A 22,583-nucleotide genomic window follows, 5' to 3' on the forward strand; every position below is an offset into this window, starting at 1 on the left:
CATTTCGTTTTCCTAAAACAACTTTATGACAGGGAGAAGTGGAAAGAGGGGATTTCTTTGGAGAAAAAACAGTTTCATTAAAGCAGAGAGGCTACCTGGGAGCTGCAGGGCCTGCTTTTACTGGACGGTGTTGATGGGAACTCTGGGAGATCCCAGTTTCCTGAGAGGAACCCACACAGCTGGATCTTGGCGAGAGAACAGAGGGCGTAAAAAAAAAAAAATCATTGATGTTATCACAGCGACCCGTCTTCCAGAACCTGACTTCAGCTCACCGGGCTCACCGGCTCCTCTGGGTCCAGAACGTTCAGCTGTTTGCAGGTAGTGAGGACATCCACCAGGTCCATGGTGTTGGAGCGCTTCAGGAAGGAGTCGTACGCCTCCAGGATGAGGTCATGGTTCTCCAGGCGTGCACAGCTGGGGGGCGGCAGGTGGAGCTTCTCCACCAATAAGTGCTTCCAGGCCATCAGGACGTCGCTCAGAGACACTTTGAACTCTCCGCCGCGCTGTTGCAGGAAAAGGAGAAAGCGTCAGCTGTAACGCCGGAGCCTTTCCGTCAGCAAAAATGAGCCGTGAGCGGTCTCAGTCGGAGCGCTGCAGTAGTGTCACCGCCTCTGATGACAGCCGGATAGAAATATCTGAGTAAAAACAAACCAACTGTTTCATTTTTAAGATTTAGATGCACTTTATGCCACATTTAAAGGTTTAAAGTGCCTTAAAATGTGATGATCTGTTCATCTATATACCCAGTGGTCTTTTAATTAGGATTATGCTGTAAAAATCATCAAACCTGTGTCGTTTTCTAGGACATAGTTTCTGCAGAGCGGCAGGAAATTCACCTTTATTACCATAAGTTACAACACAATATTACAGGCACCAAATCATGTTCAAATCTTTGTTAGTTTTGCATATTTTTTTTTTAAACTTTTGCAAGTTTATGAAGATTTTTATCAAAGCTACATTCACAGCTGATATCCCATAGTACCTTCCATTTCTGGTGTCTACTTTACACCTTTTACTTTGTTTTCTGATAATTTTTTTTGTTTGTTTCTGGAATTTAGCTTCGTTTTCTAAAATGTAATGTTGGTTTAATATTTCGAATTGTCGCTATGATCTTTAAAATGTTTTTATGTCATGTGATTCGTTGATCTGATTTGCACTTCAGGGCCACCGTACTGCTCTCTCTCGGGCTACCCTTTGAACCCACTACACCTGACTGATGACTTACCTTTTTACTGACTTCTGCCATGGCCAGCTGAAGAACCATCAGCATGCTGTCAGCTCCATGAACTGTGGTCCTTTCAGACTGTAAAACTCTATGGCGTTCCCTCCTGAAGGTTTTCACCATCAGTTTAAGGTTTTCCTCTAAAACTTCCATTTATCCTTTAAATAAGAAAACACAATAAATACATTTATCTTTAAATCAAATACATTACTACTAAAGCTAAAAATGCACAAAAAACCGTTAACTAAGACTATTTTTGCCACATGGAACAATAACCTTAGCAGTATTCTCTTTTTTATCCTTAAAATACATCATAGTTTTATGTTCTCGACTTGTTTTCCACTATAAATGTGTTTCTGAATAAATTTTTATGTCTCTATAGTTCAGCTGCATTCATAAAAAACAAAATTACAACAAAATATCACCGATTTTAAACAATATTCGAACCTGTCGTGCTGTTTCTGATGAACAACGTCCACAACGAAGAGAGCAGCTGTTTTGAAATTTTAAAATGACGATGACGTTTACCACCTTCTAGCCAATCAGCTTCTAGCAAGCTGGTCCAAAAATAAAAAAAATGAATTAGAATCCAACCTTCAATCCATAATAAATACAATAATGTTTTAAAACCTATTTAAATTAATATTGATTATTTTAAAGTTTTAAAGGTTGTGCAATAATTGCTAACTTTGTGGTTTTCAGCCGATGATCTCCCCTTGGTTTTTCTGACATTTGGTACGTTCCGTGTCGTACGCGGAAGTAAATGGTAAACACTTCAAGCGCGGGCAGCAGGGGGACACGCGCTGGTAATACATTTATATTTTTAAAGAATCTGGGGAAAAAATCTTTAAAAACTAGTTTGTGTCTAGTGAGCTTTGTTAAAAATAAGTATGTATCGTAATTTTTCTTCGTTTTAGCTTCTAATAGCAAAGTTAGCTTGACCCGCTTAGAAATAACTGTCCCTTAAGCTCTTAAAAGTATTATTAATTGTATTTTAGTAAAAGCAAATGTAATTGTCTCTTTTTAAACATTTTAAAATAATCATTTTAATCCTGTTAAAATGCTGTTATTTTTGACATATTTGTGTTTACGCTATCCGTGCCTTCTATTTTATCGTTATCTTTGTTTGTCTGAATGGAAGAGTTAAATGTAGATTTCTGTGTGTATTTGCACAATTTTTTTAAAATGCACAAAATAAACCAATACATGATTTTGTGTCCTGGTTTAGAATCGGATTAAATTTACTGGAAAGCAAAAATATTACCACATAAAAGAACTATTTTTATTATTATTGAAAGTAGTTAGGTGAAAGAGAACTATATATTTTCAATAACCAAACAACATTTTGAATGATATACATTATGGGCTAATCTGTTCAATGTATCCATATTTCATGAACTGATCTAAAGTATTTGGATTCCTTTCCTTTATCTTTTTGTTAATTTATATGCAAACATTTTTTCTGTTCTGATGTTGGTAAATGAGAATGCTGGGAACTCAAATAAACAAACTGAAATGTTTTTATCTTAAGACATCAGAATCAGAGCAACCTTTTGAACTGAACAGAGGTGTAGAAGGAAAAATACTTGACATTTTTACTTTTTTAATGCTTGTAACTTGTTGAAAAGAATAAAGACGGTTTTCATCAGAGTCTTTAATCTTCTTTTCCTTCTGATGTGTGACAGGAATAAAGATGCAGGAGGAATCCGTTCGCACTCCCTCCTATACGGTGCCGTGTGACGATTACGTCCACGTGGTAGAATTCAGTCCTTTCAGCTCAGGGACCGCAGCCTCCCTCCTGGCCTATGGTGGAAACCAGTTTGTGGTGGTGGCCACCTGCCTGTTCCAGGTTACAGATTTACACGCCACAGTACGGAGAGTTTTTTTTCCCTTCATCTTAATGATGCTAACTGTGACCCTGCAGGAGGAGGACATGGAGGTGGAAGGAGTCGACTTCAACGTGCTGCGAGCTTTTCATCACGACTTGTGTGTGGATGCTCTGGCTTGGAGCCCCGAGTCCCGGCTGGACAGGACACCCACTGTCAGGTATCACTTTTTATCAAGATAAAGTGGGATAGTCTCATGTGTTCACTGTACAGAAAGAAAAACAGCATCTATGTGGAGAAGAGCCACATGGTTCATTAAAAAAATAACTAATTTAGTCTAAAAGCTGGCAGTTAAAGCTAAAGTTTTAAAGTTTGTGATTTCATAGAATTAAATATTTATAACAATGTTTATAATTCATCTCATTTTTTAGGATTTTGTCTTTGTGCTCATGAGAGAATGGAGTTTTTGTTGAAAAGTTGGTTGTCTTCCCACTTATTTGTGTCTTTTTTATTGCTTTTTAACATTTGTTTCCTTAAACCTTTCAAAATGACACCACCATGATCTAAATAAATGCTAGAAATGCTTCATATTTTCAAGTACAGACCCAAAAACAATGTTTTTGGACGTGTAGCAGTAAAGGAAGCTGGGAGATCTTGTTTAATAGACGCTGTCCTATCTTAATAGAGTGAGTGAGGGTGTGGGAGGGGAGCACGGCAGCTCATGCTGCTCCAGATAAATCAGAAAAATGTCATAAAAAATCCAAACAAATATGTAAAAGAAAACATGTAAATTAGTCAATTCAATCACCATCGCCAATGATAAAAAAAAATGTCTCAATTAGACTGAATTTAAAAAAAAAACAGGTTTGAAAGAGGGGATAGGCTTAAATAAATGCTTATTTTAGCCAATATTTTTATCTAGTTTCCACATATTAATCAATACTATTCCGCATAATTATATTTTCCTTTTTCCACAATCAAAAATTGAATATTTCACAAGTTTTTGTCTGTCCATTTTGTATTTTAAGAATCATTTATCTTTAAGTTTGACAGTTTGATGTTTGGGCTTTGTTTGTTCCATAGTTAAATTCCACTCCCCAAAAGTGTTTAATTAATTGTGTTTGTGGTGTCTACAAAGTTGTTAAATGTAGCCACAAAGTAGCCAAGTTAGAATAACTTGTTTTAGTTAGCCGTTTTGTCGTCATGTATTTGTTTTGCTCCACTCTTAGCTGTTGATGCATCAGAAAAAACAATTTTTTTAAGAGTCAAGTGAAAATAAACAAAAAAAAGCTAAACCATCTAAACTAAAGGATTGTCTTCTCTCCATTTGAACATGTTTGATAGTGATTTTTTTCTATAGTAAGAGTATTGACTCTATACAAGAACTGGACTGAGTGACTCCAGACAGGAAGTACCAGCTGGCTCCAAGAAGCCAAAATCCCATAGAAATAAACAGCTGTTACTCATTCAGTCTTTCTGTTGGTCAGAATAACTATTCTAGCTCGGATACCTTTTTTTTTTTAACATCCACTTGATAATCCTCTTTTTTTCATATTTTTTTCTGTAGTTCAAGTCATAAACTAACCAATCAGACGCCTCAATAAAAGTAGGCGGTGCCTGTTTGCCTCCTTGTCTAATGTTCGAAACAGTTGATTGACAGATTTCGCTCAGCCCGGTTTTAAGTGGTAGGGATGTAGACTTCCAACAAGCTCACTCCTGATTGGTGAGAGTGGTTGCCATAGCAACATTGACTCGGACCAGTCGCCACTTACTGATGATGTTTGGTGCCGGTGTTGCGGATCACAAAAGAAAAAGTGACTTGATTTGGATGGAAGTAAACCATTTTCTATGGATGATGTCACACGCACCCAGTCCAGTTCTCATCTACAGTCATGGGGTGACCCCATCTCTTCCATATTGAAGTGTCTTTAAAACTGAAAGTAAAAGAAATCCTTACAGTTCAGGAAGTAACCTTAAGAGACCCGCTAGAGAGTACCCATCGTCTGATACACATTTGAACAGAAACCATAACTAGTTCTAAGGGGGAGTTTTATCTGTTTTCCTCTGGTTATGAACAGAATCTTTGAGTTTAATTTAAAAGTGTTCCCACAGAGGGACCAAACCATCAGTGAACTGTTATTTTTGGGGTTTTGGCTCCAGCCTTGAATCTCTAGGACATTTAAATCCTCATTAGATTCAATCAAATGGTTTTGTACGGACGTAGAAAGTTTTAGTTCCTAATCAGAATGATTTGAGGCAGACATGTTCGCCCACATCACTGCCGTCTGTTGACAGGATCTGTTGTCAGGAGCAGATTTTGGCTCCTACTGGCTTTTTGGTTTGGGGTGTTGTTGTTTACATTCTGCTCTGCTGGACGTTAGTCCCGAACAATCCTCTAATGATGATGGGGCGACCGCCGTCTCAAAGTAATTGTACGTCTTGTTAACATGGCAAGTTTACAGCATGTTTGAATGGAAGCTCTTGTGTATACACAGGATAAGGGACTTCTGCCAAAGAAAAATGAAAGTTGTTTCTTTTTTTTGGCCTCAGATTGAAAAAACAGATGTCATTTTTTAACTATCAAGATTGTTTTTCTGCTGGTTTGCATCTTCTAAACATCAACAAAACCTTCTTCTTCTTCAAAGAATTATCTTTCTATCTTTGCCCTCACCATAGCAACCATGACAAAGGTCGTTGACATGAAAATTAATTCTTTACACGCTTTTTTGGCATCCACGCTACTTTTGAGACGACAAGCATTAAAAGCTCTACCTGTGTTTGCCAAAATCCCTTTAGTCAACTTCAAAATTGACAACTTATACAGTATTTTCACTCTAAAGTGCTAAGTTTATGTACTTATAATTCAAAAACTACACAATAACTACACAATAAAGGTACACAGGATTTTATAAATTTTTTGGGCTAATTTGAAGTTTAGCTAATATTACAGCTACATGCTGGCTGTTTTGGGTATTTTTTTTTATTTTTTAGGCTAATTTGGCATTTAACTAATATTTTAGCTGGCTGTCAGCTTCAGTGTTTTCAGCTGTCAATTTCCACATCTTCAACTATCAGTACTGGCATCTTCAGTGGCAAAATTCAGCTTACAGCATTCACTGTATCTAGTTTTTAGTTATTTTAAAGCAACGATGGTTAAGATGTGTGTTTTACATCCACTTTGCACACGACCCGATTAGTCAACTAATCGTAAAAAAATAATTGCTGGATATTTTTTCGACTATTAAAATAATCGTTTGTAGCAGTGCTATGAGAGACACAAATAAATAGCTTCAGTTCGGACCAACCTGATGGCTGATCTGTAGTTCAAGAAAACACAGCATCGACTTTAGATCAGTTTAAATAAATCTAAACCAGATGCAGCTTATTTCCATCTCTCAATATTCCCTTGACGGTTTTCTCTTTCCACCGCCCATTAGAGTCCATCGAGGTGTGTTGACCTCCTCTAGTGTGTATGCTGGTACGACTCTTGTTATGTAAGGAGTGATCCATGTGTTGTAGTGGGATTAAAAGGTGCGAGGCCATACTTTACTTTCCTATTAGAAAGCTGTCATCTGTGTCTTAGCGTAACAGGATCATTTTTTTAGCTCTTGCGCCGGTGTGAAAGTAGTCATCAGCACCTCTCGCTGTCGCACTGCGAGCCAAGTTGTTTCAGGTGGTGGGGGGGCAGCAGCGGAGAAGTAGCTATAGATTGTTAGAAAGCAGAGTTTCTGCCTAATTGGAGCCGCGGATGGGAAGGATCTGCAGTCCCCCCAAACCCCCCCAGAGGTGTTTAAGCTTTCTGTAATTGAAAAGGAAAGACTGCGATAATTCCTGGCCTTCTGTGGTTTGCTTCACAGGACCCCTGAGCCAGTCCTGTGACGTGCGCACATGTTATTGCGCTGATGACTACCCACTCAGGTTCCATCTCTCCCTTCAGTCGGCACGTAGCTTCGCCTTCCAGGAAAAGTACAACGTTCTCACCGGCTTAAGGAGAAGGGGGGGCCTGAGCTGCTACCGCAGCAGCTCGTATTTAAAAAAAAAGTCCCAAAGACTTGAAACCACAGACTTCCACAGTACATACTCATTTTTCAACCTTGGCTGTCATATGGTAAATAGAGTGGCCAACACACCAAACAACAAGGTTTCTTAGAAAGTTCACCTTAAAGAGAAAAAGAGTAAATGAAAGCGGTGGAAGGATCTAGACCCTGGAAAGTAAAGTTCATGGAACTTTATCCCAAGATGCCCACACACATGTTTACATGCTACATTAACAGAAAAACCACAAAAACAATCATCAGGAACCGACTTTGTAGCTACATGACGAACAAGAAGAAAAAAAAAGCTCAACTTCACATTCATCACAATCAGTCAGAGTTTAGCTTAAAGTCAAAAAACTGGATTTTTGCCTCTTCAGATGTCTTTTTACAGTTTATATAAGCATTGGAAATCAAACTGTGTCATGATTGGAGCTCATACTATAACTTTAAACATTTTGAAGTCTTGTGAGGCTTTAGCAGAGGCTTTTAGAGGTCATTTTGCCCACTAACTCTGCTGTTTCACACTGAAGTTCAGCTATGAGATCCGTCCATTTGTTCTTCTTGCGTGTATTGGGGATGGGGTTGCGGGTCTAGCAGTTTAGGCAGACCTTTTTGTTCACAGAAACCTCTCTAGGGGTGACCCCAAGATATTCCCAGGCAAGCCGAGGGACATAGTCCCTATAATATATCTTTGATCTTCCCTAAAGACCTCCAGGTGGGACATGCCTGAATTATTTCTCCAAGGAGGCCTACAAAAACCACCTCAACTGGTTTCATTAAATGTGAAGAAGTGGTTCTACTCTGAGATAAATGCAAAAGAAACTCATCTAAGCTGCTTGTATCGGTCATCATAACCCAAAGTTCATGAAGGTAGAACCATATATTGACCGGTAAAGAGCTTTACCTTTTTGGCTCAGCTCCTTCTGCACCCTATACTCACACTCTATACTTCCCTCACTCGGGACCAAGACCCCAAGATACCTAAGCTTCTACACTTGAGGCAGGAGCTCTCCATCCAACCAGGGAAGGCAAACCACCTTATTCCGGTTGAACTACCTCCTCTGTCTTGGAGATGTTAATTCTCATTTCAGCTTGCTTCAAACTGTCCCAATGGACATCAAAGGTCCTAGTCTGATGAAGCAAACATCTGCAAAAAGCAGAAACCTTGTGGTCCCCAAACCAGCATCTCTCCGGCTCCTCGCTGAATCTAGAAATTCTGTCCATAAATCATGTGAACAGAACTGATAAAAAAAGAAGATCCCCAATGAAGTCCATCATGCACTGGGAGCAGGTTCAACTTACTGCTGACAATATGAACCAAGCTCCTGCTCTGGTTATAAAAAGACCAGATGGTTCTTGGTCGGACTTTAAGAAAATATCGATTCATGAAGATATTGCAGTACTTCAATTTGTAATTCTTGTATTGATTTAAAATACTGCTAAGATGACATTTGATTTTTTACTTATAACCAGTTCTACATCTTACTTTTGCTTTTCATCTAAACTATTGACCGTTAATTGGCAGTAGCACACCGCACCAAGCCTTTTTCAGCAGCTCTACACAACATCAAAACAACAAGATCTCAGAGAAGAACTCATGAGCCTCGTGGTTGTTATTGTTGTTACATATCAAAATGAGACATATAACTCAAAACTGAAAATCTGGTACTGGTACTGTATAAAATTTATTTTACCTTTTTTATTCATGTGAAAGTTTTGTTAATATTTAGTTAAAGTTTTTTTCTAAATCATAGTCTTTTTAAAAAGTAGTGAAATGTTGTCTCTATTGAATTCCCATACTCTTGCCAATACACACCCCAAGTTCTTGGTAAGGTATCGAGGATCTCATATTTCCAGAATACCTCTCAGAGAACATCACAATGGATTAGTTTTGACACTTTTTCTAAATCCACAAAACATGTGAATCGAAAGGGCAAACCCCCTTGAACCCCCAAGTACTCTGTCTAGGGTGTTGAGCTGATGGAGTATTCCACCACTCTGGTTCTCCTGAATCAGAAGTACAGATATCGATGGAATTCTCCAGTGTCTAGGACTAGACTTTTCAAGGGAGATTGAGTAGTAGGATCCCTTGTGATACATTGCACCTCCAGTCACTCCTCTTGGAAAGAGTTCACACAATGCCGAATGTGAAGATGCGTCACTCAAGACAGTCCCGCAACATCCAGAGACTTGAGGTACTTGTGATGGACCTCATCCACCCATTGGGCCTTACCACTGAGGAAGTTTTTAACTGCCTGGTTCTTCATTGGAATTCATGTTGGGGAGATTCAAGAGATCTTCATGGTGTTCCCTTCACCTCTCGACATTGTCCTTAGTCAAAGTCAGCAACTTATCACCTGCATTGTATGGTTTGGCAATATTTCATTGAGGTCGACTAATAGTCCTTTTCTATGGTCTCTTTGAAGTTATTTTTTCTTTAGATTTTTCTCCATCATGAGATAAACGCTACAAAAACATTATTTTTTTTCAAGTCGATCTTGAATAAATTCATAGTTAATTTACCAACCCCTTTGACTTGGGGGGCTTCATTTATTTAATCCTCATGCTCTCTTATGGGGTCCAGATGACCCCACCCTTACATTGAGATGTTAGCCCTTCCATGACAAAGGTGGACAAGACTTCATGTCTGTCATTGGACACCAGTAAAGATTGACAATCATTGAAAAAAAAAAAAGTTCAGCGCACTGTCTTGTAGGGTCCAGATGACCCCACTTTTAATGTAAACAAGCCTAATCCACCCAACACTAGAGAGAACAAAAAAAAGAAGAAACTTTACAGGTTAATGTCCAAACTCATCCTTAAACTCACTTAAATTGGAAATAACAATATGAATGTTATTCACGTCAAGCATTATTTCTATAATCTATCCAACATCCCCCTTTTTCGTGCTTACGTTATGTTTTGTTTTGAAGGTAACACCCAATAAAAACAAAACTTTAAATCAGTGTCAAATTTGGAGACATGAGCTAAAACTACCAAGAAAATCATGAAAATCAAGCAAAGTCTGCCTTCCTGTGTGAAAGAGAAGCCCTCCTCTTCAGTGTCACTTAACTCCTGGGATAATATTTGTGTTGTAGATTTTGCAGCTAAAGCGAAGGTTTCACAAAGTTCCCGTTCTCCGATACTGTTGAGAAAAACAGCCCATCAGAGCGGAGCTGAAAGGGCGCTGAATCCTCACCGACGTTTCAAAGACATTTGTCTTGGAAGTGGGTTTTTGCGAAGAGGGCCGCATGTGATCCACAGCAAACACTTGTTTTTCGTGTTGGAGGTTCTTTCCAGAAGAAATCTCCCCTCCTGAGGCGGCAAAACCCTGAAGTGTGTTTAGAGTGTTTGTAATGACATCATGCCAAATCCATGTGCGCCTGCGACTGCAAATGTGCGAACCGCTTTCTGTTTATTCTGGTCATATGTATGTGTTTTTCTTGTCATAAGTGAGGTAGTGTAATTGTGTGAATAATTGCAGGCGCTGGTCTTTGCGCGGGCTGATTAGAGGGAAAGTCATCTGCCTGGCTCCGCGCAGGTTTTTATGCGAACGCGCATAAATGGCGTGAGCAATCTCGTCGTTCTCTGTGTTTATCTTTGCTTGCAATTAGAATCTCCCTGGCAGAGTTTCTACTGATCACGTTCCAGGTTCCTGCCACACACACACTCTCTTCCAGAGGTGTCAGCCCAGGCCTGCCTGGAGAAAATAGACAAAAAAGCGCACCTTTTTGCTTTCCCTCCTTGTTTATTGTTAAACCCCGACTTTGTTTTCCTCTTCTGCAGATTGTGCACGGCGGCGGCTGACAGAAAACTGCGCTTGCTGACTTCTGATCTCCAGGATAGGCATGAAGTCAAGGTAATGCAACATCTGGAGCACATTGGCCAGAACTTGTCATTTGGCGTCAAACTTTCTCCTCGCTCTGACGTTTGGTACTTAGGGGGGGGTTTGCAGGAGGTGTTCCCACCGCAAGCAGTGCTCACTTGAAAATGTTAATTTAACAGTTCACTGGTGGTGCCTTCTCTGTTTTCCATTAAAGTTTCTTTTTTCCGTATCGTTGCCTAGGTGATGGAGGGCCACACCAGCTACGTTAACCATTTGGTGTTCGAGCCCACGGAGGGGAAACAAATCGCTTCCGTCAGTGACGACCACACTTGCAGGTCCAGATTCTGTGTGTGTGTGTGCCTGATTTTCAGTTCTGTTCTCTGTTAATGGTGCAGAAAGTCCTGACAGCGTTTCCACGGTGAAACTTGATGCTAAGCACAACATGCTCCGGTGTGACCGTGCGTAAGCACAGAGCTGCTTTGTAGCTTTTCTACCTAATTGGTTAAATATGGAAATCCAATTAGCTGCAGAAATATTTTCCTCTCTGAAGGGGGGCTTGTAACAAGGTTCCCAAATTTTCCTTTTCAATTAAGGCGAGCAGAGGGAAAGAGTGTGTTAGTTGCCAGGGTCAGTGCAGGGACAGCCCCTGTGTACTGAACAAGAGATCTGTACAACGACTGTCAAAGAGCAATTCTGATGAAAATTATGGGGTTTAAACAGATTCTTGTAACATTTTCTGATAATAGAAGACAAATTCAGAGAAAATGAAATCTAAAAACTGCATTTCTGTTGATTCAAATTGTTGTGATGAAAAAAAGAAGTTGGAAAAAGCTTGTTGGTAGCTATGGGGTGTAACGGTTCAAAATACTCACAGTTAGGATCGTGTCACGGTTAGGATTATTTTTCAGATCACTTAAAAGTAGAAAAAACAACAAGATAAAATCCTAAAGTTACTTTTTTGAAATGCTTTACACCAGGGGTCCCCAAACGTTTTCTTGTGAGGGCCACATAACCGTTTTCTTCTCTGATGTGGATCGGGGTCAGTTTAAAAGTGTAACAACGCAGCCTAAACGTAAAGAGTTATGGTTTTCCAGAAAGCTGCAGATATGCAAATTTTAAATAGTTAGTTTCTTTAATCTTAACAAAGAAAAATTAAACCAATAAATAGCCTACTTTCTCCCGTCACAGTTCAGACTGCAAAAGGGTGAAATAAAAAGTAATGTTCTATGTGAGTCTTGATTTGCCCAAAGAAAAAAAAAAGAATCATCTGTCTGATAGTGTTTGGGGGCGGGGTCAAATGTGGCGGGCTGTAGTTTGTGGACACCTGCTTTAAATCATTTGAGAAAACATATGAAGTACTTTGAAGCATAAATATACAGTTACACATCTTTGAACATAAACAAAAATGTAATAACATGTAGTTACACTTGCATATCTGGAGACCAAAATCTACAGAAACTGAGAGAAAAGAATGATTCATATGGACCAGGAACCGCTCTCTTTTGGGGTGGTCTCGGTTCGTTTCCAATCAAACTGAACTTTGGTTCGCTCTGAGTTTCTTCAGTCGGGACCAAAATGGCCACCGTAGCCAGTCATGAGCCAGTGATGCAACAGCAACTCATTGAAATGTGGTTGGATGTATGCAGCCTTTGAAAACAACTTTTAAAGTGATACACGTTGATTATTACACTGTTTTCCCGACTATACGCCAAAAATACATATCACTGAACCTCGTAGCCGTAGCGTCCTCGGTAACCGTCTTACGGCATGCCTCCGCTATAGAATAGTTGCAGTTGAGGTGCCAAATCTGGCCTTCATACAGAATTTTTTAGAGAAACAAAAAGTTTGAATGACTAGACTATCTTGACAAGTATTGGAGCATCTCCATCTTTTTGTTTTGACCCGCCCCGTAACTGCTGGCCAATGACTGAAGAGATCTTAAATCACAAGGTTTTGTTTACAAGGTTTGGTCCAGAAATCTCCAGTAGATCCCAGTCTTAATACAGACCAAACACTTTAGGACTTGATCCAGAGCAAATTAGGCGGACTCAGTCCAAAACAAATCATTTTTTTTATTTAAAATACACCCTAAAAGTTGACATTGGTCGTTGAGGTCATGTGGAGGCAGTCCGGTGACAAGAAGGGATGACACCAATACGAATTCAGGAGGTGGCAGTTGGATCACTGCCCGGCAGAATTTCTGATTGGATGATCTGTAAAGTACTCCAGTACAAGTACAGTACAGTACAAGTACTGCCAGCCGCCCAATAGCCGAGGGATATATAAAACGTGGGCCATTCTGCACACCTGAATGCCATCGTCTACATTCATGACCACGCCAACAATTTTCAAAAAAATCAGGCATTGGCATGAAATCTTTTAGGATACATGACTGTAGCCTAAAAGGGCATAAGTATAACCTGCTGAGAACATTTTACAATTAGAAAAAAAGTGGACTTTAGGAGTTTTAGACTTGTAACTCTTACTGAAATGGAAATGTATTTATCTATGTTTAATAAATTATTGTCTCCTTACCAAAAAACAGCTGTGCAATCACCAACTTCTAAGAATTGTGAGATTTTCACACATCTGTGGACCTTTCTTGACTTCCCTTTACAGAACAGTTTAAATTTAGACACATTTCTACCAGAATGGCTTCGAAGGCCATAAAACTATCAGGTTTGAGGCCAGACTCCTCTTCAAAACCTGCATTTGATCCATTCAGGACCTGCCAGGGCACTTGAATCATTGTCCTGCCAGAAAAGCCAAGAGCTCCTGAGCTTGAAGTGAATGACATTTTCCTGCCAGAAAGCAGAATTTATGGTTTTATGAATTACTGAAAGTCATCCATTCCATGTCAGTATGACCCCACGATATAATGAGATACACACCTTCTAGAAAGTTCCTCTTCGGTCTGCAAAGGTTTTGGGACAAATCCACGTTTTTGTCAAACGTGAGAATAGTCTTTCTCAGAGAATTCTCACATGAATCCAGTATTTTGTCCAAAAGTTTTGAATCAGGACTTCAGATTTAAACTTAATCGCTTCTCTTTTTTTGTCTTTTGCTTCTTCTATGACTTCCTGGATGAGTCTTTGTTGTTTTTGGTCAATTGATCACATTTCTGGATACTGCCTTTTACTTCTTAGTCCAGAAGTCTTCAAAAAAAAAAAAAAATAGTGCGGATTGATGCGTAACTTCCCAACTTTGTTGAATTTCCTTAGACGTTACCGTAATGTAGATATTATTTTTTGTGAGATTGCATCATTTCTCAATGAGCTTTTGTTGAGGCTTCCAGAAGTTCCTAAGATGTTTTACTATGTTCACAGCGAGTACATTTAGTATACCCAATAGTAGCGCGTGTACCTACAGTTGGAAGAGACGAAATGTCGAAGCGGTGAAAATCTTACTTCAGACTTTTTCTTCACGGCTCTATTGCAATAAAGAAAGGTGTCACATCGTTTTGTCTGTGCACAAACTGCAATTATTAATTTCTCCTTCATGATCAGCTTTTAAAAGGTTGGCACTTCAGTAAATTCAAAGGGACACCGTCTGTACGTCACTACCAAATCTGAGTGAGTCCGTGTTTGGACAAAGTTCAACCTGGATTAACTCTCAGTTCACAAATAGCCTGAAGAGCTTGAAAATTGACCTAAAAGTTGTGTCGTTTTGTAACGTGAAAGCTCATAGCATGAATTATGTTCACATTTATATAGATTTTTCAATGAAAGTTGTCAATGACTGCCACCTTTCTTGGCTTATCTTACTTAGAATTGTCTCCTAAACCATTAAAGTCCCACTCCAAACATATTTTGATGTTTAGAGTGGGACTTTAAACGCTTTCCCAGTGGTTTTTTATTTTTTTTATGATTTCTGCTGTTAAAATTTAAAAAAAATAGTTTTTTAGGACATAGTTTCTGCAGAACAGCAGGAGTTCATTAGAAATTTCACAATAATTTGAATATACAAATATTCAGAAATGTTAAAATGTTGAAAACACCAAAAATGGGATTTTTTTTATTTTTTTCAGTGGATCTTTAAAAGCATTTTTGTGAAAACTAGCTGACCAGAACGACCAGTGGAGGAAAATCAGAAGCTAACATTTTGTTTCGGTGAAGAAAAATGGTTAAAAACTAGCATTACATTTTCTAAACTATGCCATAGTGCTACAATTTCCTTTTCAAAAGTGTGAATTGTGAAGGAATCTCTGAAAAACAGATTAGAAGTAACAGGGAGACACACAGTCCGGTTGGTGTGCTGGTTACCACTTTTGTCTCTTAGTTCAAGAGACATGCTTCATAATTTGATCGGTTTCTACAAAAATGATCCTTTTAAGTGTTAACTTCTACATATTGATCAGGGTGTAGCATCGTTTATTGTGAAGTAGCTAGTATAGGCTCCAGCAACCTCCATGACTGCACAGGACTGGATGAATTAAAGTTTTTTATAGACCCACTCCAATGAAAATTATGTTTTTGGTCTTTCTTTCTTTCTTTATGTATTTCTTTCTTTCTTTCTTTCTTTCTTTCTTTCATGAAGCATCAGGAACATCAGAAACACAAAATCAAAAACAGTCGCATGTTTAGCATGTTCTTGTAGCATTTTTCTCATGACAGAGGACAAACTGTGTTTCTATTTCTTGATTCAAATTGAGATTGGATCAAGAGCAGACGAAAACCAGCGGTTTGAAAAATCGGGTTTATGATGGGCAAAAGTCTCTCTTCTCCGCCCCAATTCAGATACAACCACTTGAAGAGAAATCGATCCATTAACGTCTTTGTTTTCTGAGCTGCCATCTGCTTAAACTGTATGGCTGGATAACTATTCGCCGTTTTTTTTTTTTTTTTTTTTTTTTTTTTTTCTNNNGGTTTGTGAGGTGCTTTAAGCTAGCAGGAGAGAGTGTAACCACGGTGCTAACGGGATAATTTCTACACCAAGTGTCCCACCTACAAGTCAGAGACAAACTTCTATTAAACTCTTGTTACGCTCCAGAAAATATTTATAAAAAAAAATGACATTGGCTTTTTGTTTTTAGCTAAAATTGACATAATCTTAATTAAAGACCATTTAATAAACTGCTTTTACAGTAAAAAAAAAAAAGGATATAATTGGAGCGGGACTTTAAACAAAAGCTAGGTCAGTTCACCAAGTCACCACTAGGGGCTTTTTTTCTCCATGTCACTCTCCATTTGCTCCAATGTCTCTAACTTTACGACCGAAACAAACGACCTGATGCAAAGTCGAACAAGTCTCTCCCCGATCCCCAGCCAGAGAAAACAGGAGAGTGCTCCATCTGCTGAAAGATTTAAATTCTGTCATGTTGAGAAAATATGGGACACGGGGGGAAAACGGAGGCGAAACAAGGGATGGATCAAGTTAACGGGGAGAGGACCATCCAGTCGGCCCACACAAGCTGAGCCCGTATATGAGACAAAGGAAGTGGTCCTGCAGAAAAGGGAGGGAGCCCAGCGTCCGCTGGTGTCGGCTCATGACCTCGCCGTCACTCTGTTGCCCTTGGCAGGAGCTTCCTTCTCCACCGGTTTACTTAGTTTGGTCATTTCTGTCCCCTGCAGTTGTGGGACCTCTGCTGCTGCCAGCAGGCAACCTGACGCTGCAGAACCCAGGCGGGGAAGCAGACTGCACTTCCTCAGCTCCTTGTAGTCTAAACAGCTTTACAGGTTTCCATGGTTGGAGCTGGTGGGGAGAAAAAGTGCCGCCTATAGGTCAAGCGGGTTCACTGCAGGGAACTGAGAGTATTTAGAGTTATCTGTGTTTGTCCGTAAACTCAGGGTAGCACACAATTTCAATTTTTTGCTTCTTTGATGTGGCTAACGGTATGTTTACATTCTTCATGCAATTATCTGTTACGTTTTTTTACCGTCTATGTGTTTTTGTGGGGTTTTTTTTTTGCCACAAACACTTTTTTCATTGACACTAAAGTTGATAAAGCAGTTTTTCTTCTTTCATAAATTACAGCTTGAAATACAAAGGATTCTCCTGCCTAATGTCCATGAAAAGCTTTAAATCTGAATTTAAGAAACACATTTTTTTTAATATTAGCTGAAATCAGTATTTCACGTTCTTAGGTATAATATTTCACAGCATTACAATTCTTGACATTTCTCATGCTGAGGACATTAGTGAACATAGGGGGCGACAATTTAACAAAACATTTAAGAGTTAAGTTCCAAACCTTGACTGTATGTGAGAACTGGACTGAATTCGCCTCTGGCATTCCAAACAGGAAGTACCCGCTGGCTTCAAGAAGCCAAAATCTCCAAGGCTTCTATAGAGAAATAAACAGCTGTTACTCAGTCATTTTATTGGTCATTCTTGCTCTACTATCATTTTTCAACATAATCTTGATAATTTTTTTTCATTATATTTTTTTCTGTAGTTCAAGTTATAAACTGACTAATCAGATGGCTCAATATAAGTAGGTGGAGCCTGCTGGCCGACACCTCCAACATTCAAAATGTTTGACAGATTTCGGGTAGTCAAGTAGTAGGGGTGTGGCCTTCTAATAAGCTCGCTCCTGATTCGGCAGAGTCGTTGCCACAGAAACATTAACTGAAACCGACTAGGACCAATCGGTGCCTAGTGATGTCATCTGGCTCCAATATGGCGGTATCTGTATCGCAAACAAAAATGGCGACTGAATTGACTTCATTTTCTTGGAGCCAAAAGTAAACCATTTTCTGTCTGTGATGTCAGACTAACTCACTCCAATTCTCATCTCTGATACTTGAGTTTGACTGACAAAGGGTCACTTATCTCCCGTTTACGGCAATTACTGGGTATGTAAAAATCATTGTAAGGAGCACTCTTCTAATTTCTCCAAACATGGAGCCAAAGACAAAATAAAAAAATCACAAAAAGACCAACAAATGAAGAAAATTGGCTACCAAACCTGTCACAAAATCGCAATTTATCCCGGATGAGCCCCCAATTTATGTTACACTCCTGTCTAGGGGTTTGTGAAAGGATATAACATAAAGCTATAAAAAAACAAACGAACTATAAGTTTGTTGTCCTCATCCAATCAGGTGCTCTGACAATTAGGGCACCAATCTGCAAACACAAAAAGATAGACAGAACACATCTCACTGCAGCAGAAATCAAAGAATAACAGACAGAAAAGTACAAAGAACCAAAATCACAGTCTCAGCTGTAACAATCCCTCAGATTTAAAGCAAAGTGCATTTTTAAATGTACTATCTCAAGCTGAATCCTGATGGTTGTTCAGCAACCATTCTGACCGTCCAAGGCACTGGGAGGGGTTTAATATGCTTTTACTCTTCCAGCTTTCTCCCCCCTGAGATCCACCTTGGATTATTTACTCAGTGCTCTACAAAAGAGATCAAATCACGCAGCTCTAGCGGCGGTTTTCTTTTTCCTCCACTTATGGGAAAGCCTGAGAAAAGCTCTGCTCTTGCTGTTTTTCCCTCTTTGATAACACAATACAGAATTTCAGATGTCCTTTTCAACTCTGTTGTACATGGAAGCCGAGGGTTGCAGCTCTGTGGTCCCTGTACACATGACGTTCTTGTCTTTTTTTTTACCTCCTCCTGCAGAGGTTGTGCTGTTTTTGGGGAGCCCGTGCTCTCCTCTTCAGGACAAAGTGGTTGACCACAGTTTGGCCGTTGGTGGTGTAGCGTGCAACTGAGCTCTGCTTGGATAGTGGTCTGAAAGAAAAGGGTCCAGTCTTTGTTTTCCTGATGTGGTCTGAGGCTTTGCTTCCCAGCCTCACTTGTGTCTGAGGCCTCACTCTGGCAGCAGAAACAAACCCAGAGTTTAGGTTTGTGCCGTCAGAAGAAACCTGGTGTTCACTGGGTGTGTTCGAGAGCTGAGAGCTCCACGGATTTGATCAAATTCACTAAAATGTTTGTTTTTTGGTGAAAAATATGTCAATTTTTCTATTTCTGTTTGAAATTTCACACGAGATACTGATATTTTTTAAGAACCCACTTATAGCAAATACATAGCTTAAGCCTGCACCCATAGAGAGGGTTACGACAGGGGGTCTTGCAGTTCCCTTGAGGCTTGTCCAGACTTTTAAGCCACACTCTCGTTAATAAGGTGCAAGTTCTGGATCCTTTCTGATAATGCACATGTAGGACGGATGTCTACACAAACTACACTCTGATTGTTTATTTTCTTTATTTCTAACACAATAGGTGTACAATGAGCACACACCTCTCACTTAAACTACACTTATGGACTCCTTGCACCGTCCGCAAGATTTGGGAAGGGGTTGAAAAATGGAAAAATCTGTCTGTTACATGTAGAGATTGGTCAGTCCTCTGTGTGGGAGGTTTGTGGACAGGTAAGACAGGGGGCCCTCTACCCCTCACAAAGCTTATCTTCTGCTATGCACACTAGGTAAGTTGGTTGGTGCCACCAATTGTATGTTTTGATCCCTTTTTGTAGGTAAATGAGTCCTAAAACATTAGGATAGTGATAGTTAGGCTGTGTTTTGTTCTATTTTAGGCAGAGGCTTTGGTCTTAAACCAGACAGAACCCTGTTTCGTTCTGTTTGGCAGGTATTTGTTCTGATCCAAAAGGTCTCATGCTCTCTATTTAACCTTTTTAAAGGACCAGTAGAAGCAGTAGTTGACACCAAGTCGTCCTATGTCCCCAATTTCTAAGGGTAGGAATCCACAGATTGAATAGTCAATATCAATATCAGACCAAGAAAAAAAATGACCAGATTAGACATCTGAATCTTATTAGTTCAGTTGGCGTACAACCTCTGATATTGTTGGTGAAAAACAGGAACATGTTCTCTTCTAGATAAATTAAAATGTCAATTTACCTGAAGAATAACCTGCCCTCAATACCAAACTGACTTCTTAAACTTAAAGATGCCACTTTTTTTTTAAATAAAAGCAAACAGTGAATTTGGTTTCTGATTCGGATCATCATCAACCCCTATAATGGCCATCATCAAAGGCAGGTGTTGAGCAGGGTATGATGGAACAACTCCAGGACAGGATTCCTCAAGGTCCACGGTTGGGAAACGTTGTTCTACATCACAAGATTTGCTTTCAAATATTTGTTCCTTTTCATCCAAGTGTTCCTGAGAATACCTTGACCTAAATGCTAAACCTTAATTAACCTGCAGTTTTTACCCCATTTGCACCGACGTGGAAAGCTCTACTTTCTAAAGATGCACATATTCCCCATGTTTTCTTTCTCATTAGTACATGAAAGAAACATTTCAGCTGAGGTGTAATGGGAAAGTCGACATTATGGGCAGAAACATAATGAACATAAAGATAAAATTGCCAAAACCAGTTAATGTTCAAGGCAGTTCTTGAGGAAAAAGAGTGTTAAAGGAAACCAGGAGAAATGTTTCTGGTAGAATAACACTCCAAACAATATTCTGATCTATTGTAAAATCATTCTCATTAGTCTTTTAATTATGATCATGTCCTTTTTTCCAAATTCAGGAAGATTGTCTTTTTCTTGGAGATAGTTTCTGCAGAGCGGAAGAGTTCATTAGAAATTTACCTCTTAGTTGTGGACAGGGAGTAAGCCTGCACTCATTTCCCATCATCCCTCTAGCTTACAGCCCCTCAAAACCCCAACCTAACATTAGTGGTACACCAAAAACTCAAAGTATTATATCAGAGCTATCCAGCAGTACAGCTTTGAGCCAAGTGGCAGCTTAGACAAAAAAAAAAAAAGACGGATGTGGATCTATTTGTCTACATGTGAATCCGTTGGAGCAGGGAGCTTGTCTTTCTTTTTTCAAACAATATTTTTTCGTCTGCTCCTGATTCGCAGTTTAAAATAAAAAATGCTCAGAAATGCAATTTTTAGTCCTAATTTTCTCTACAAACTCCCATTTTCAATCATCTTTTTGATGTGTTGATTCTTTTTAAATGAAGAAGTTACCAAGAAGTTGCCGATGAGGTGAAAGAGTTTCACTCCCTGTTTATCAGCTGGTTGCAAAGATCTAGAAAAAACAACTTTTTATTAGAGTTAATGAGGATTAAAGAGTTTTGTGTCGTAAAAAATTAGCCTCATTTCCCACAAACACTGAATTCCTTTTGAGGTTACGTAAGAATCAACAGGCGTTTGACGTTGGAGCCTTTTTATAGCCTGAGGGTTTTGTTGTTGGGCTTTGGGCCAACAGTGGTTCACATCAGGCTGCATTATTGTTAAAATCCACTAATTAAAGGGGATTAAAATCCTCTGGTTGGGGTTTTCTTCCAATGAGAACCTACTCCTTGCTCTGTGATCGTCTCCACGCCGGCTCTAATATCCTGAAACCACGTCAGTCCAGTGAGGTGCCACTGAAGCATTTTAATGATGCTATTTTTACCTGGTGTTGTGTGTGAATCTCTGTTCGCAGAGTGTGGGACCTGGACGGACAGGAAACCGCCATCTTCAGACTTCGCTCTCCTGGCGTCAGTGTGTGCTGGCACCCAGAGGAAGTCTTTAAGGTAAGATGGTAGGAGCATTATGTCACGGGCCGGTTTCAATCCCCAAAGAAATGGCATTGTGGGTAAATGTTATAGTGAAGGAAGATCTCGTGATAGCAGGTGAAAAAGTAGACGGGGTGGGTTACAAACATCAAATCCCATAAAAAGGCCTGAATTCAGCCTCCTTAACCTTCTGGGTGGCACTGAAATGGTGCGTGTCGGCAGGAAACCCGCAGATCCTAAAGACAGATGGAGTCGCCGACAAAACGCCGGGCCGAGCTCCGGGGCGTGTGAACGTCTGACTTTTTAACTAATTTAGCCTCTTAAAAAATATTTCAAAAAGTTGATCTTCAGGGATAAACAACAATTTTCAGGCGTGGTGAGACATTAAACACCAGATTTATGTTTTTGTTGCAAATATAACTCATAATTGTAACAAAAGAATATGAATAGATTTTAAACTGCCGTCATGCCACGTCTTCCATTACGTCGTAACTATGCTGGATATCACTCATTGCACAATCTGATCCTTGGTTTGATTCCACATGACCTCACTTTGCTCGTTCATTCAAATAAGTGAAATCCGCAGCTTTATTTTTTGCACTTACTAATAGAAGTGTGTGATTTTCCCGTGATTGAATATGCATCTTAATATATGGTGCATGAATCAACACATAAAATAATCATATAACTTTGTAGTGATGCGATACGATCCAATAATTTTACCTACATGGATTAAAAAATATTTTTTATTCTTTTGACATTTAAAACTAGAAATTAAAATAATTTGTAACATTTTTTTTCTTATTAGCACTTTTTACTTGAACCAGCAAAAAAACAAAATGTCTTTATCATAGCAGCTTCAATCGTTAAAACATGACATGTTCAGTGTTTTAGACTGTGTTCTTTGTCATTAAATAAAAGTGTGTCATATTTATTTCTTCAGGGATTGTTGTGAAATGGAAGTGTTATCATCTCTTTGGTGCTCAACAGACATCCCTCGCTGTGGTTCACCTTCAGCCAATAGTAATTGACTTTGTAGAATCAAGCTTTTATTGGACGTCTTTTTGTTTGCATCACATATGCATAAAAATGCAACAACAGTAGAGACGCAACAGGAAGACAACAACGGACAAAAATCCAATATTTTATTCCTGATCAATTTATACCTTTTCACCAACATAAACTTGTTTGTATTTGTGGTTTTTAACCAATACTGCTGTTGCTCTCAGTACTTGACCTCTT

General features: G+C 39.2%; 2 protein-coding genes across 2 annotated transcripts in view; one reads left to right on the plus strand and one right to left on the minus strand.

The window, feature by feature from the left end:
• Positions 1 to 1,728, minus strand: part of LOC112159204 (PARP1 binding protein) — a 16,886-nt gene extending 15,158 nt beyond the window's left edge. The window contains 2 exon segments of the mRNA XM_036210205.1: positions 1,226 to 1,380; positions 1,670 to 1,728. Of these exon segments, the coding sequence (XP_036066098.1) occupies positions 1,226 to 1,375 (150 nt within the window). The 5' untranslated portion in view covers positions 1,376 to 1,380; positions 1,670 to 1,728.
• Positions 1,729 to 1,914: 186 nt separating this feature from the next.
• Positions 1,915 to 22,583, plus strand: part of nup37 (nucleoporin 37) — a 21,869-nt gene continuing 1,200 nt past the window's right edge. Inside the window, exons 1-6 of the mRNA XM_024293057.2 lie at positions 1,915 to 2,028; positions 2,908 to 3,071; positions 3,147 to 3,268; positions 10,872 to 10,944; positions 11,152 to 11,246; positions 21,269 to 21,359. Coding sequence (XP_024148825.1) covers positions 1,986 to 2,028; positions 2,908 to 3,071; positions 3,147 to 3,268; positions 10,872 to 10,944; positions 11,152 to 11,246; positions 21,269 to 21,359 — 588 coding nt within the window. The 5' untranslated portion in view covers positions 1,915 to 1,985. The remainder of the gene's footprint in view (positions 2,029 to 2,907; positions 3,072 to 3,146; positions 3,269 to 10,871; positions 10,945 to 11,151; positions 11,247 to 21,268; positions 21,360 to 22,583) is intronic.

The sequence above is a fragment of the Oryzias melastigma genome, linkage group LG23 (assembly GCF_002922805.2).
Source record: "Oryzias melastigma strain HK-1 linkage group LG23, ASM292280v2, whole genome shotgun sequence".
In the NCBI taxonomy this organism is placed as follows: Eukaryota; Metazoa; Chordata; class Actinopteri; order Beloniformes; family Adrianichthyidae; genus Oryzias; species Oryzias melastigma.